We start from the raw sequence: 15706 nt of genomic DNA, 5'->3' as shown, positions 1-15706 counted from the left end.
CTGGCAATAAGGGAGATGCATCAACTTCAAGAGTTCAAGTAAAGTTCTGAGGGGGCACACACATTACCCATTTGTTCCAGTAGGTCCTCCTACTAAGCACACAGCAGCACATCTGAGATGGTCGTCACACCACAGAGCTTAGACACCCGAGAGAAACCTCAGGGTTTAGACGTGTTTCACTGATCAATTAGTATGAGGGAGGTGGGCTCAATCATTCCACATCCCCCCAGAAAATCAGAGTTAACTAATTGGATGTCTCCGCCAAGTGGGAATGGTTGGTTCATATAGGAAGGTATCCTATTGGGAAAACCGAGAGAGGGAGAGAGGTAGTAAAAGGGGAAAGCAATCTAATCACAGATCCATTTCGATGTGCAGAAAACTATTTTCCCCTACAATTCGGTAAGTACCTTTAGACATGGCAATTGGATCAAAAGATCTTACTTGAGCTTTTCCTGTTCCAGATCACGAAGGAATATGGAAATGGAATACAAAAAGCTCCCTCTCCTCTGTTTCTTCTAATGAAACTTGAGTGCTTGTCTTGGTGACAACACAAAGGTGCTGCAATAAAGTACATTAAGCATTCCACTTCCTTTCCAAGTATCAGAAGATGGCGATGCGCTTAACAGGCCAGCTGCTTTCTAATGCATGCAACACGACACCATTTAAGCCTGCGTCATACACATTGTTTCGATTTCCTCACGTTAAACTCTGGAGAGATATGCTCCACTAATTCACCTAAGGTCTGTCTTTGATAGGCACTGAACTTCAGAAAATGGGGGGGGGGGGAGAACAAATCTCTTTGTTAGCACCAGGACAGCCAGCGGAATCCTTTCACCATGTCACGCTGTGGAAGAAATGATCATTAGCAATGTAATTACCGAGACGCCTGCGCATCTGAAATTCATCTACGGAGGGGATTGCCAGTAAGCACTTTTGGAAGCAGACAGATTCATGGGCAGGGTGATAAGCTCTCCATAACACAGCTGAAGCACCCGTTTCCTGGAAAGGAGAGAGTCCCTTGTGTACACACCAGCTTGGATCCCTGGTGTTTCTTGGCACTGCCGTTGGATCAGTGTGGGTGGCTCTTTGTCCCTCTGGGTGTCATTAATGAGGGACTCTCCTCCCCAAACAGCCCCCAAAGTGCTCAGTGAAGTCAGGAGCACTGAAGGTTTTTCTGCAAGAACAGGTGGGGTCATTTCTTCTTTCGCCCTCCTCCAAAATAAGCACTATTGCCCCACACTCATTCAAAGAGGGCAGGAAAAATGCCAGCAGGTGTTTACGACGGCTATAATTTGCCGGCGAATCTGTTAGTATTGGGCTGGAGTCACCTGTCATAACAAAGTGCATATCTGGCCGCACTAAAGAGCCCTGCAGGCAGAGGAGAGATGCAGATCTTTCCATTAACTCATCTGTTTGCTTGAACTTTTGGCGCAGACCCTACTGCGGGTTACTGACCTACCCTACATTCTCAGTTCTCCTAAAGGACACACACACACACACAGCGGGACACAGCGCGGGGTGGGGATGCTGGTTCTCTGGGGTGCTAAGATACACTTTGTGCCTTGTTTTCTCCTCAAGCGAACACAAATGGAATGCGTCCCGTTTGTCTCGATGTGTAGTGACGACGAAGGTGAGAAACACCCGATGTAATTCGGGCTGAAGGAGGAAACAAATGGTGCCAATTACGATTCACGTCTCGGCAAAAAGGTCAGTGGAGCTAGCTGACTAAAAACAGCCCATAATAAGGCTTGATGAATGCCATTGGACGCCATGGTAACAACGCTAAGGTGACAATGTTTAATCATCGACAGGTCAACAGGCTCAGATGGAGAATGTACCTTTAAGCAACGTGCAGACAGTTTGAAAAACTCTTGCATTTGGGAGAGACAAGATGTGTTATCCTTTTATGAGGCTGGGTGTCAACCTGCCCCCACCTCTCATATGCTAAAGTCTGGAGTTCCTGGACGGTCTCAACTTGATGGCCCTCACACCCCATTCAAGATTTGGTCTTATTGGTCTTGTGTATAAAGGGAATTGTAATTCATTGTTCTGTGGATTATTTATCTCCTGAGACCTTCTCCTCAGTTCTCCCTTGTCCTACTGTCCTACTCTGGCTTTCTCTCGGATTTACAATGATCATGGTAGAGTAGGTAAGATTTTAAGCTTTCATTTTGTAACACGTTTGCCTTGAAATTGATTTCGTTCATTTGCAAAGTTATTAAATGTGTATTTAAATTTTAACCTTATTTTGACTGTTCTTGCTCTGATTTAACCCATAAAGTCAAATAACTGGAATTATATTTGTATTGACATTATTTGATTCATGTTAATATACTTCAGTTTCCCATCTTCCTTTAAACCATAGGGGAATTCGTTTTGGTTGTTTGGACAATATTTAACCCCGTACACTTTTTAAAATGTGATTATTCCTATCATGACAAACTCAAAAAACTCAGACTATGGTTGTAACACTGAGGTAATCTGTTTAATTATAGGAGGTGATTTAAAAGCCATCCATTCCATTACTGACTGAGGTGCTTTAACTGAAGATTTAACTTAACAGAAAAACAGAGAGTACAGCTTTTTGGTATTTTATCAATATGATAAAATATTGAAGCTATATTCCTCGGAAAATGCGCTGCTCACCGAACTCCGTACCCCTCTTTTTTCCCCTCTCTCTTTCATCTCTTTTACCTTTCATCCATCCCTCCGTCTCCCCATCTCCATCAATCTCCTGTTCTATCAATCTCTTTCCAGTGTCTGTCTCACCCACATGACAGTCAGTCGGTGTCCGTCTTTCAGAACCCGTTCTCTCTGGCCACTCTCCTTTCACTCATGCTATCCCCCGCTTCATCTACCCCTTCACAGACACCCCCTATCCTTTCATCTCAACTTCTACTCTCTGCTATTCCTTTATCGAAAATTCAATTTCCCGTTTTGGCACAGCGCTGCACTGCCTGCCCCCCCCCCTTGTCCTTGTCCCTCTTGGTTAAAACTGTTCCAGCTACTCACAGCTGGGTCCCACCAGGGTCCTAAAGCCTGGTCCTATGATCAGGCTCCTGATACCCTGCTCTGACAGGGAAGGTGCAGCTCCTCTACAGCGCAGGAACAAGCCTCTCTGAGACTCGTAACCTTGATGAACCATTTAATTTCAGCTGGAGGGAGGAAGAGAGAGAGATAAGGAGATTGAGACATACAGAGAGAGAAAGTATAAGAACAATCTGAATGAGGAAGAAAAAAAAGGAGAGAGATACAGAGAGACAAAGCATAAGAAAAGGAGAAAGCAAGAGAGATGAATAGAGAGATACTCTGTCCTCTCTGATGTCTGTTCCATTAGCAGGGTGTTGATGAGGACCAGTAATCAGTGAGTCAACAAGGTGCCCTGCCTCCATTATTATAAATGCTGTGGTGCTTCAGTAGCAGAAATGATATGAACACTTAAATATCACTCGCGTGTAATTAGAAGGTATAATCTCCCAAAGTTGTTTGAGGGCGTCAACTAAGTCAAGAGAGTATTATCTGTATGATGGCATTTCAAACTTCAAATCCCTTCAGCTTAGTGTCAAATATAGTCTCACGTCAGCCTTGAACCCTTATGTTCCTCCTTCAAAATTGACCTTTCCAACATTTTGGGAAAGGAAAGAAAAAGTTCCAGTGGTCTTTTTACTGGAGCTGTAGTATCAAACAAATGGACGGTGTCCAGAAGGCTGACATTTTGTCCAAATATACAGCTCCGGTAAAGACGACGGTCCGTTACGCCTAAGTAACTGCATAACACCTGAAAGCACGCAACTGATGATATTTTCCACTTCAAAAGCACAGTCATTTCTCTCCACACAGTGAACAGAGAGGACTGCTGTCGACTGCAAGTGACCGTGCTTGTGTCATCGTCTGTTGACAACTGTACTAAGCTGCTACCAGGAGAGGTCAGGGCTTTAACCCCTGTCAGGTCTGTGCGACAGGCAAAGGCAGAGACACCTGTGAGCTTGCACCTCTGTCCAGTATATCGCTTCTATGACAAGCTGTTACAGGATGTCACCGACGCAACAGTTTGATGGTCCATGTGCCCTGGTGACATGACTTAAAATGTTTCCATTTAAAAGCATAAAACCATCTCTATTGTGAAATCATGAATGACAGGAACAACAAATTCCAAAGTACCTTTTCCAGTGATTGAAACATGAGCGTGGGTTTCTGAATGCGGTGACTTTCCGTCGTGTCTCCAGCTCAAGGAACTGGGTCAGACCTCGGACACGCGCAGGGCGATGGCGCTAAATTGGCTCTGTGACAGGAACGACTGTTTGAGCAGAGACGCAGCAAAGCACCAAAGTCATTTCTGGCCCCTGGCTGGTGCAAAAGACGTGTGTGTTTGGGGGGGGGGGGGGTCAAACTGTAGCCACGTATCAAACAGCAGGGCCTATTTATAGAGGGCCGGGCCAATTCTGGAACAGCAACCCACTGGGGAGGAAGGCGGTTACCCTTCCACTGACAGACACAAACACACACTTTTAAGACCGCCATTTTGAAAGTCAGGGCAACAAGCTGATTGGATGGAGCGGAATGCCTGGTCATGGTGCCCTGTGACATCAAAAGGCCGAGGCAGATGAACTTCTCAGCTGATTTGAGAAGCAGACACCATAAGATTCACAGAGTAAAAGCACGAAGCTTATAAAAAAATAGATGAATAAGACCCAACACCTCACTCCTCTGAGACAGGGACATGAGTCACACAAACACACAGCGATGGAGGACATGCAAAACCACATCTCATGTGGGGGACGGTGGACGAACGGACGACAGACACCCTCACGTGGCGTCTCAGTTGGCCGTATCCATGACGGCAGGGCTGATCCTCATTGTTCCGTCAACAGGTTACTCTGAGCCGTTTCGCGGAAGGCTCGGCTAGCTAGGCCGCCCACTCTGACGCTAAGCCCCGGGGCTGTGAGCGCCGTTTAGCTGCTAATCCCTGTTTATCAACACCCGGCAGGGCACGACTCCGCTGGGAGAGACTCCAGAGAGGTCTGGGAACACTGCCGTCACAGACACAGTGGATGACGCAACGGAAAATTAGACTCCCAACTGTTTTGACTTCTGCGCATAAGTCACATGGTTTGCCACCACTTTCCAGCCGTTGAGCCATCATTTATACATGGTTTATAGATGTTGCCTGTTGCTCTCCATCAGAACGTTCCCAGGCTTTGAGCATTCGATAACGCAACAAAGAGATCTCCCTCATGATTAATGTCCTCATCTAAGGCCTGTAGTTAGACCGTGTAAATAAGGTGCATGGCAGACGATATTTCCTCCTTTCCGCCCTCCGTGTTCCAGACCTGTTCACTACAGAGCCGCCTGCTCGAACACGGGACGAGCCAAGGAGCTGAGACAAGCAGGACATTCCTTTCTCGACCGGAGCAATCTGTCTTCTTCTTCATTCTGAAGGCCAACCACACCACCAGTTCCTCTCTCATCCATCACTGTCTCAATGAGACCTCTCTGTTACACAGAGGCCCCGGCTCAAAGCACGAGACCAAACTCACTTTTCTTTTGTTGCCCTGGTTACATACAGCTAACAGCTGTTACTAAACTGCATGACTTGAGAGCACGCATCCCTCTCTGTAAAAGCTGGCCCTCTTTTCTTTACCTGATTCAGAGTTGATATTATGAATAATAATTCCAGATATGAGTCACTGTAATGAAAGACAAGAACATGGAAAATGAGTGCGTTTTCATAAGAAACAGACTTTGAGAAAATACTTTTGAGATGGGTGCTGATTGTGATGACTCATCCAGTAATTAGACTAGCAATTAACTTAATAATTACTTATAATTAGACAAGAGACCAGAGCTGATCATTGAAACAAATACACAAAATACTCACAGTAGCACCAAAGTAGTGCAAAAAGGTGCATGTGAGATGATACTGAGCCTAAAGACACCGTGGCTGTATTGAAACACATTGTTGACACTTACAAGCAATACTTCTATTTTGTATTCTGTTATGGAACACAGTAGAGAGATGTGTCCACTACACCCGCAGTTTGGTCTTACCTTACCGATTTACAGTTCTTGGTAGCTACTGTGAGACCCTGAAATGCAACCTAGCCTTGGAGGATTCTGCTTACTGGGTGCCTGTGCACTGGTGTTGGGTTAGTGAACCTCAGCAAACACAGGGTTTATGTTGGGTGAAAACTGTGTGAATGTGCTTCTGCTTTAGCATGTAGAGGGCCCAGAGGAGCTGACCAGGCTGCATGGTGTGGTGTTCTACCATCAACAACCACATTCCTTGGTTGTTGGTTCCTATTCCTTCTGGCTACAGGTAGGTTTTCATTCCTCTGCGGTAGGTAGCCTATTCTTTATCAATGACTCGGATGCTGGAGATGATGCAACATTGATTTTGTGGACATTCTTTTATCCGCTTTGAGAGAAATAAGGGAATTTGCCAATGTAATAGAATCATGAATACAAATCTCTCCCTTAGTTTACGCCTCTGGTGTTTGAGGACAACAGAAAGACCAGATATGCATATTCATGTGCAAACATCATGACTAATTAATCTAGTTCTCCACGGCTTGGTCAGCAAACAGACACAGTTTATCTTCATCAAAGGCATCAGGAAGTGGATGGATGCTCGTATTCTAGAGGAGAACGCTTGCTAACCAGGAAATGGAAAGACACCCACTCTGCATCTCAACTGTCCTGCAACCTTCCCATTGGAGAAAGATTTAGCATGTTCTATTTGATACGGAACATCCAGCTACATTTTCTGGCTACTTGCTACAAACCTGTCTGTGCCAGTGAAGGTTTTTTGCAAATATCATATTTAATATGCTACAATATAACTAACAACCTTTCCCAGCAATTTCAAAATGTGCTTCAGGTGAAAAGGGTTTCATCTCCTCATATAAGACGCAGCATTAATGAACAGTTTTCAACAAGAAGCTTAAACTGGTTTTCATGACCTGGAGTGCTTATCCGTTGCTGCCCCCTGTCGGTGGTTAAGCTAAAGCACACTGAACTTTATGTAAAGAAATATATATATAACTAACAAATGAAAAGGGGCAGAATATTCATGCAGTCTTACTGCAATGCTTCTTTTTCCATGAAGATAAAACCCTCAGGCAGGATAAGGACCCAAGTCTACGTCCTTATCTGCCATTGCTTAGGGCTGCGGGTCATAAGTGAAGAGTAGTTCCAGGTCAGCTAACACAGACGGCTTGGAGCCTGCATACTGAGCAGAATGCTGACAGTGTAGAGGGGAGCATATTCGTTTAATCATATACACAGTAAGGATTTGGACAATTCCAAGAAATTGGAGACCACTGACATCCTGCTCTGGCCTCCAACACTGAGCCCTGTTCCTGGGGACCCATCTCCAGCCAAGTGAGCCCATATCTCCACCTGCCCTGCGGTTCTGCAGGGCCTGCTGCCACCTGGCTGCCAGGACTGGGATTACTGGGTTGTGGAGGGACCGCCTAGCGCGACAAACGGAGGGCTCCAATTCAACTTGAGCCAAAATGGATAAGGTGGCTGGTGCAGGGCTGATACCCCTGGAGCCAGAGAAGGGGACAGAACAGGGGCTCAGAGCACAAACACATAGCCTGTGGTGTCTTACAGAGAGAGGCTGACAGGAGGCCCTGGGGCTGGCCTGGACTATGATTATGAGGAGGAGGGCTCCATATAACACACATTCATCAGCACACACAAACACAGACGCACACACAGCCACACGACAATGAGGTGCTCACAAAAGGACGTCACTGATAACCAAAATGCACAGGACGAACAAATCCCACCCCCAAAAAGGGATCTTCATAACATGATTAAACAAACTCTGATAAAAGTGAAATGTACACAACCGTAGCAAATAACAAACAGCTCGATGTCTTCTGTGGGTTTCTATCCTTGCAAAAAACCTTGACGTAAAATGCCATCCATGATTTCCCCCAAAGAGTAATTTAGGATGTATAAAACAGTGTCATAAATCATACTTGTCACCAGTTATGAAAATGACATTTGGACAGTCTGATCTAGCAGCACCCATCTTGCATTTTTACCACAAATGCTGCTACTTTGTTTAGCCTCCAGGCAAGGTATGGAATATGCTGAGGTAAAATATCTTAATCCAATAAGGCATATGTATCCAGAGACGGTACAAACCAGGAACCCAGCCATTAATACGGTTAGAAGATGTCTTTAGACTCCGAAATAGATTTCAAATTAGGTTGTCTTCTGAAACAAGTTTGCCTCCAGGCTATGACAGCCCACTCTGTCATGTTGTTTCAATGATGAACCACAGAAAATGGCTGTAGATTACAGCAAGATTACAGAAAGCCCCCTGGGGCAACTAACAAGCAGATGCTATTGAGTAAAGAAAATAATACACCCCCTAGGACAAAACATAACTGCCTTCAGATAACTGGCAGTGTGCTTTCCAATGTCATTATGGTCCTAGTCCTGCATGATAACACAATACCTATTCTTCACACTAATATGGGTGCACTGTACTATACTAGCAATACTACATAGCTGGAGCAGAGACGACTTCCATCAGCACTAGAAAATGTAGCCTATATCATTAATGTGCAATAACAAAGTATTATCCCCTACTAGATTGTTTTGAAGTGTCATTCAAAAGGTTCACATAATTGTAAAAACTAAATTATAAGAATCAAAGTGCACCAGATAATCTAGGAATAAGAACGGCACATTTCTAACAGGGTTACAGTAGTCAGTGCCAAGGAACAGTGTGTCTTTTAAAAGAAAGAAGGCAACACCATTTCAAAATACTCAATCCATCCTATAACCGATGACACCCAACTCCCTCCCATCATCATATAGCATGTCAGGTTACAGCCCCTAAAGGGACCTGATCCAGTACCAACAGCTGCAACAATGTAAATATATAGCATACGCAGTCACCAGCGACGTTACGTCTGCGCTGTGAATGGATGTATTCCTCCTGTCAGCCGAGCGTACGGCCCCATGAACGACGGGCATATTTCACGCTGCTCCGGCTGTAAATCGGGACGTTTACAGTGAGGTGAGCGCCACATGGATCAATACTGTATTAATAGAGCTTAAATAGCCCTGACTGTGCGAGCCACATCTCAGCTTATCAGCTTTCCACCGCTACAGTAGGCTACGGTCCTGCACACAGCATATCCAGTCTAACTTGGAGCATGTCTTTTGGTGTTTCGGATGGATAGACATCCAATAAGTAGAATAAATGCTTTCTTCTTAAAGTTTTAGGGATCACTGAAGTGCATCCGCTATGAATCATGGGAAATGGGGTTCAATTCACACTTTTACGAGCTTTGATAAGTGCACACCAGCTTAAGTGATACGGTCTGCAAAGCCTAACTTGTATTAATGGGAGCATTTTTCATGTGTCTTCTCTTCCCATTGTGTGTAAAGGGGGACCCACATGGTGGCACCACAACCACCGCTGCAGTTCCAGGTGCTGTTTAATTGGTCCCAAATGATTCTTCTCATACACCACTTAGCCATGTTCATGTTCTGTGATTCAACACATCCCACCAGTGCCAAGAGAACAAGGATTAAAACAGCCTACACATCACTTTGTGTATTCTAGAACTAAGCCGTAAGAGTTGAAACATGATAAACTGGGGGTTGAGTAGAGCTCCCCTCTAATTAAAAAGGTATTTCTCAGAGGTTAATTATTTAAAGAGGATGGTTAAATATAGTGTAGGCTGTCAGGAGTTTGGTTAGCCTATACACCTAGAATGACATTACAAAAGAAGATAACAAGTTGAGGGAAGTTCACAAATCACCCGTCATGTCCACATGAGATTATATTCTCTAAAGTAGGCCTAGCTATTCGGCTTTCATGGCTGTCAAAAAGAGTATAATCAAGGAATTCGGTTTGAGTTCTGAGAAGTGTTCTCTAGCCCCACTACCCCAGTCTTTCCAGGTCACCCAGTTGAGGCCTGTACCTGTGGTGGCAGGGGAGGCCCAGGCAAGGAGGCGTCGCACCAGACAGCAGTTGAGCAGCACCTTCTTGGAGATGCCGTGGTCCCTGCGGAAATGCTGCAGGTCCTCCCTCCACTGGGTCCTCTTGGTAGGGGCCGACATGGTTTGTCTCTCGCTGCTGGGGGACACAGCCAACAGGGAATTGTGGGATTTGGGGGTTTTGTCTGGTTTGAATGCTCATAATGGCCATTGTTTGCTGTGTTCTGGGTTTAACACTGAGCTTTTGGGCAGGGTATTGTTTAGTCCCACAATGGTCTGTCATCTGATATCTTAGTGTCATCTTCTCCTGAATCCTTGACTTTGTGACATGGTTCCAACCTCCAGAGCCATGAACAGCAGTCCATACTGGCATGGCTGAATCCTGCTCTGCAGAGCTCACACAACAGCAGTCAGAGCCAGACCTGAGCTGTGTAAGTGGAGAGCTTTACAATAATTACATTGCAGATAGTGCCTCCTCTCACACAATCATGACTCAACTTAAAACATTGGGGCATGAGCAAGCTAACAGGCAATGTTTTTTTCTTACTGACTGTCTCAACTGCACCTGTCAGCACTGTGCCACAGTCACACCACTGTAGACAGTACCCTCAACAGCCAATACACTGGATGAACATATCCAAGCACAAATTGAACAGCAAATATTTTGACTGTAAATACAATTAAAACCCTAGACATTAATCAAACTAATTAGCTAATAGGTTACTCATTGTCCTACAGAACTATTCGCATGCTCCCTGTATATCGTCTTGGCAATTTCCAAGTACACAACATGACGGTTAATTAAACATGACCTGGTGATATTCAAGCTGACCAACCAAGCTGACCAATTCAAACCCCATGAGAGTCCCCTTTCAGTAGCTGAAGTTTGAGACATCAGCAGATCACATATGACATTATTCCCGGTCAGAAGGCAAACACACAGCCCATTTTAAGCATCTTTTTCTTGCCTGAACTGAAATGATTTCCAAGAAGTTTAGAGGCAAATTGTACTCGCTTGACCATCCAGGCAGGGTCTTACCTTGCAGGCTCTCACGGCACGATGTGTGATCTCTGCGTCCTGAGTGGGATCTGAGAGCGATCCTCAGGTTTCACACAAGCACTTTCCCTATCCAGACAACGTCAAGTGTGAAAGGGGCGGGGGGAGGAAGAGGGGGAGGAGGGGCAGCAAGCGCTCCAGCGAGCTCCAGGGAGCAGGAAGATGTGTGTGTGTGTGTGTGTGTGTGTGACACCAGACTCTGTAGTGGACATGGGCAGTGTGTTTTTGTGTGCGTGCGTATGTGTGTGTGTGTCAGAGATGGGAAGGATATGGGTTCTACATCATAAGTGACTCCCCATGGTCAGCTTCAGTGAACCAATGAGAGCTCTGCACTGTCCTATGAAGACCACCATTACTCTCTCTCTCTCTCTCCCTCCCTCTTGCTCTTATAAACTCACATGCATGTACACACCCCCACACTCTACCCTCGTCAATACAGAATCCCCTGCTGATTACTTTCTACAATTAGATCGACAGACCTTCCAAGAATTTCTCTCCATCTCTCATCAAGCCAGCAACAACTGGGCTGACACACAAACACACAGGGATGGAAAGAGGTTTAAAAATACACTTCTCCAGAAACATGGTAACCAACAGATTAGGTTCCAAACAAAAACACAGGCAAGTCAATAAGTGCAAGCTTGAAAAGGAGCTTGTTCAGTGAGCGTCCACCAGATGACACTCCAGCAAACAGCCCTCTGTTCCAATCCAGATGTATGGTATTCACAGCATTGCTACATATAACCCAAAAATAACATGCACAATACAATATCCAATCTGAGGTGTGTGTGTACAGTATATAGAAACACACTAGTGACATTAAAAACTATCCTCATCGATATGGAATCGTTAAGTCAGCCCGTCATCCTATTTGTACCAGCTTGTTCATGACAAGACATGTTCCACAGTCAACAAAAACAGGTCGCCATGCTCCTTCTTAGTATGTGTTTCGCAAGCGTCTCTGTGAACAGCCCGTTACTCAGAGCACCTTGATGGACAGATGGCTGTCTGGGAACCAGTACGGTGGATTCTAACGACCTCCCAGGAGATGAGAAGAGCACATGCTGATGTACCTGTGAAGACCAGGGCTGAGCTAAGTGGGGAGGGAACCCGCAGCCCAAAGGCACAGCACTTACAGAGCGCTGTTGGGGCACTGAGCTATGACATGCAAGGGAATAGCACATTGAGCTGGGGAACGACCACAAGGCCCCAGAATGCATACTGCATGTTGCTGGAAAACAGTATGTTACTCTCCTCCCTTAAATTTGTTTTGTTGTGGAGAAATACCTTTTGGGCAAACAGCAGTTTCCAGAAATACACAAAAAATAAAGGTAGCCACATAGTGAGAAGAAATAACGTGATATTCATGGTCTGATTTGTAATAGTTAAAAGAAGCAAGGACAGCTACCATCAAGTACCATCAAGTCTATTGATTGCATCAATAGCATCAGTTTAGTGTCCTTTAAGACTGTTCATGCTGAGTGTGCAGTAATCATGAAGTGATGCGACTACCGTAGTGAAGGGGAATTAGTATCCAACTTGGGTCAGCGGCTGAATGGTCTCAATCACGGTTCCACAATCCCATTGATCTCCAGTCAGGGGTTGCACTGCATTACACAATCAATTAAAAGCTCCACTTCAATTCCCAATGTTGTCCCTTGTCGCAATGGATAACGTCGCAATGGTCTTCCTGGCATCTGGGTCCGGTTGACACACTGACGTGTGCCCATGTAATCATAACAAGGTCTATGACATCTGACTCAAACCTGCTGGTCTCACTTCATCGTATCCAGTCACGACAGGGAAGAACACTCAAATGGCTTTTTAAAAGCTTGAAGACACACATTAACAACAGCGCTTTGCCAGCCTTGTGAATTATTCATCACATTATCGTGTCATTTCCATTTGCCCATAAATCTTTTAAAGGTGTGGGGTTGACCGGGACAATAAACAAGCTGTGGGCTCAGACGACTACAGTACATCCAACATTTAACCATGAATCATTCAAACCCAGTTACACTAATGAGATGAGTTAACACACAGGCTCCCCCACGATTGGCTTTTAGAGTACAATACCAAGACGATTTGTGAGAGACAAACTCCTATACATTTTATCTTGGTTTTGAATGCTAACATTTTCCTATGTTGTTATTCCTGCTTACTCCTTGTTTAATCTGAGCAGCTGCTTGGCTATTAAGCAGAAAATAACATCAACATGCACCCAATAATGTTGGAATGTCCCTTTAAGAGAGCCGGTTCCCTGTCTGCAGTGATGGGGGTCGAGATAAAGGAACCTGAGGAGCACTGTTCTATGTTCAGAATCACCAAAAGTCCTTCGCAGACAACACAGCTACTCATATTTCACTCGTAGGACATTTCTTACTTTTAAAGACTGCACTGATTAATTATCTATATCTCAAAGGCCTGGGCTGGGTGTGTGTGTGATACATATATTGTTTTATTATTAGTACACAGGAAGGCTGGGTTCCACAGTGTCCAACAGGTTGGTCAGTATATCTGTGTCTCCATGCTAACAGACCAGTGGGGAATCACAGCAGGCCCAGACGGAAGACACAGCTAACTGTAAGGATCTAGGCCGGTCACACTGCATATCTCCCTTAGCGCACGTACACACACACACACACACACACACACTGACCTTGTCCTCCACCGGTAGCAGTAGCTAAATTTAGCACAATGCAGATGGGAAATCGCAATCCGTCTCCTGAATCAAATCAAATCACCTGAACCACTCTGAGGTGGTCCAGATAACCTTTTACTCACCGTTTTAATTGACCTTGACATGCATCTGAAGTTCAATAAAGCCTTTCCTTCCATCACATCATGTCCTTCCCTCTAGAGGCCGGCCTCTGCTGACCAGTCATGCATCACGGAGAGACTCCTGAAAAGATGCAAGGCCCTTAACAGAGCAGCAAAGTCGTCATGGTCATTTTAGACCCTGACATGGGGGATTTTAACTTGGGGGATTATATATAACTAGGCCAGATGGCTATATTAAGTAAATATGTCAATTCATGTGGGAATCGAAATGCAATTGTAAACAGGCAATCGATTAAGTGTGGAAACACATTTTTACATCAACAGAGAACTTCTGTCTCCTCCTAATCACACTCTTAATACCATTACATTTTTGATTACATGAAGTGTTAATTGTGTGCTGGTGCTTATTAGTTAGCTAAATGAGAGTTCAGCACATTTTTTTATGAGAAGTGTCAATACACTAGGGATGGGGCGAGTCAGCATAATGTGAAAGGGGGGGTGGAAGAGAGAAAGGAAAGAAAGTAGAATGACTGTTTGCATGGTCTCTCTTCCCAACTCTGCATCTTTCACCAGTTAAATGGAGCATGACATCACAGCCACAGTGGCAAGACAAGACTCATTCTACTTTCTCACACACACAGACACACACACACACTTCCCCCCTCTCTAGAGATATTCCTGAGTCAATGTGTTGGAATGCCTCCATAAATGATTCAGCTACTGCCTGCCTTGTGAAGATAACGGCCTCACAGGTCAGTGTGCTCAATAAGACCCAGTGCCAGCCCTAACCACACCAGCAGCACAGCCCTCACCACACCAGCAGCACAGCCCTCACCACACCAGCAGCACAGCCCTCACCACACCAGCAGCACAGCCCTCACTACACCAGCAGCACAGCCCTCACTACACCAGCAGCACAGCCCTCACTACACCAGCAGCACAGCCCTCCCTACACACGCAGCACAGCCAGGATTCACAGGGCCAGTCTGGGTTTAGGGGAAAGTCACTATGACCACAGAACAATGTAGCCAGTCTGTCTGTAGAAAAATACTTGGTCCCCAATCTGTCTGTGGAGGGTTACCGGGTGCCCAGTCTGTCTGTCGGTCTGCTTGCATCCATTACAACAAAGCATTCTCCATCTTGATGTAGACTTTGGTAAGGGAGAGCAACACAGTCCACAGATAGCATGCATATCACTGGATACATGTGCACATGAAGCCAATTGTAGCGATTAGGCTGAGAACATGATATCACGTCAGCACATGCAGAACATTGGCAGAACATTGGCTACAACAATATCTTAATGTAACAATAACCTTTGACCAACTGTAAAATAACTGCTGACTGTTTTGTGACCTCTTTGGGATATGTACAACTAATGCATCATCAACAGAAGGCTGTACAATCAGCACTGTGAGATCAAACAGGAAATTACATGTAGACCCAGCACAGTGTAAAAGGTTCTAGTGAAGGAGAGTCTCTGTATGGCCACTAGATGTCAGTATAGGACACTGCAGGACTCAAGAAAACAGGCTATTGTCCAAGGAGGCTGTGGACTCCTTAACCTCCATTCCTCCATATAAGGACTACAGGGTGGGTGCAAAATAATATTCACTTAGCATGCAAACTCTGAATACACATAGAAATGCAGTAAAAAATAAAAATTAAGACAAGAAAATGAAAACCTATCAGCATGTAATTTCCATTAAAAGGTCAGGTTCACCATGACATTTCCACCCGTAACAAGTGCCTGTATTCAAGTAGCTGCTAAGAAACAACATTGCTTGTAAAAATTAAATACAACTAAAACATTGTTTAGAATAAATTGAAAACGTTGTGTAGAAAGAAGTCAAATGTGACATCCGTAACATTGGAAACATGACATCCTCACTACAGCCT

General features: G+C 44.9%; 1 protein-coding gene across 2 annotated transcripts in view; it reads right to left on the bottom strand.

The window, feature by feature from the left end:
• The window catches only part of kcnip4a (potassium voltage-gated channel interacting protein 4a), a 95528-nt gene extending 84432 nt beyond the window's left edge, over positions 1-11096 (bottom strand). For both annotated transcript variants that reach the window (XR_006958320.1, XM_047048928.1), the window contains exons 1-2: positions 11009-11096; positions 9954-10108 (exon numbers count right to left, since the gene is read on the bottom strand). Coding sequence is in view for 1 of the 2 variants with exons in the window: in XM_047048928.1 (XP_046904884.1) it covers positions 9954-10092 (139 nt within the window). In the remaining variant the exon portion in view is untranslated. The remainder of the gene's footprint in view (positions 1-9953; positions 10109-11008) is intronic.
• Between the last annotated feature and the right edge of the window lie 4610 nt (positions 11097-15706).

This window comes from Hypomesus transpacificus, chromosome 25 (genome assembly GCF_021917145.1).
Source record: "Hypomesus transpacificus isolate Combined female chromosome 25, fHypTra1, whole genome shotgun sequence".
NCBI lineage: Eukaryota > Metazoa > Chordata > Actinopteri > Osmeriformes > Osmeridae > Hypomesus > Hypomesus transpacificus.
The sequence above is the reverse complement of the archived record's forward strand: the minus strand, read 5'-3'. Positions and strand labels throughout refer to the sequence as shown.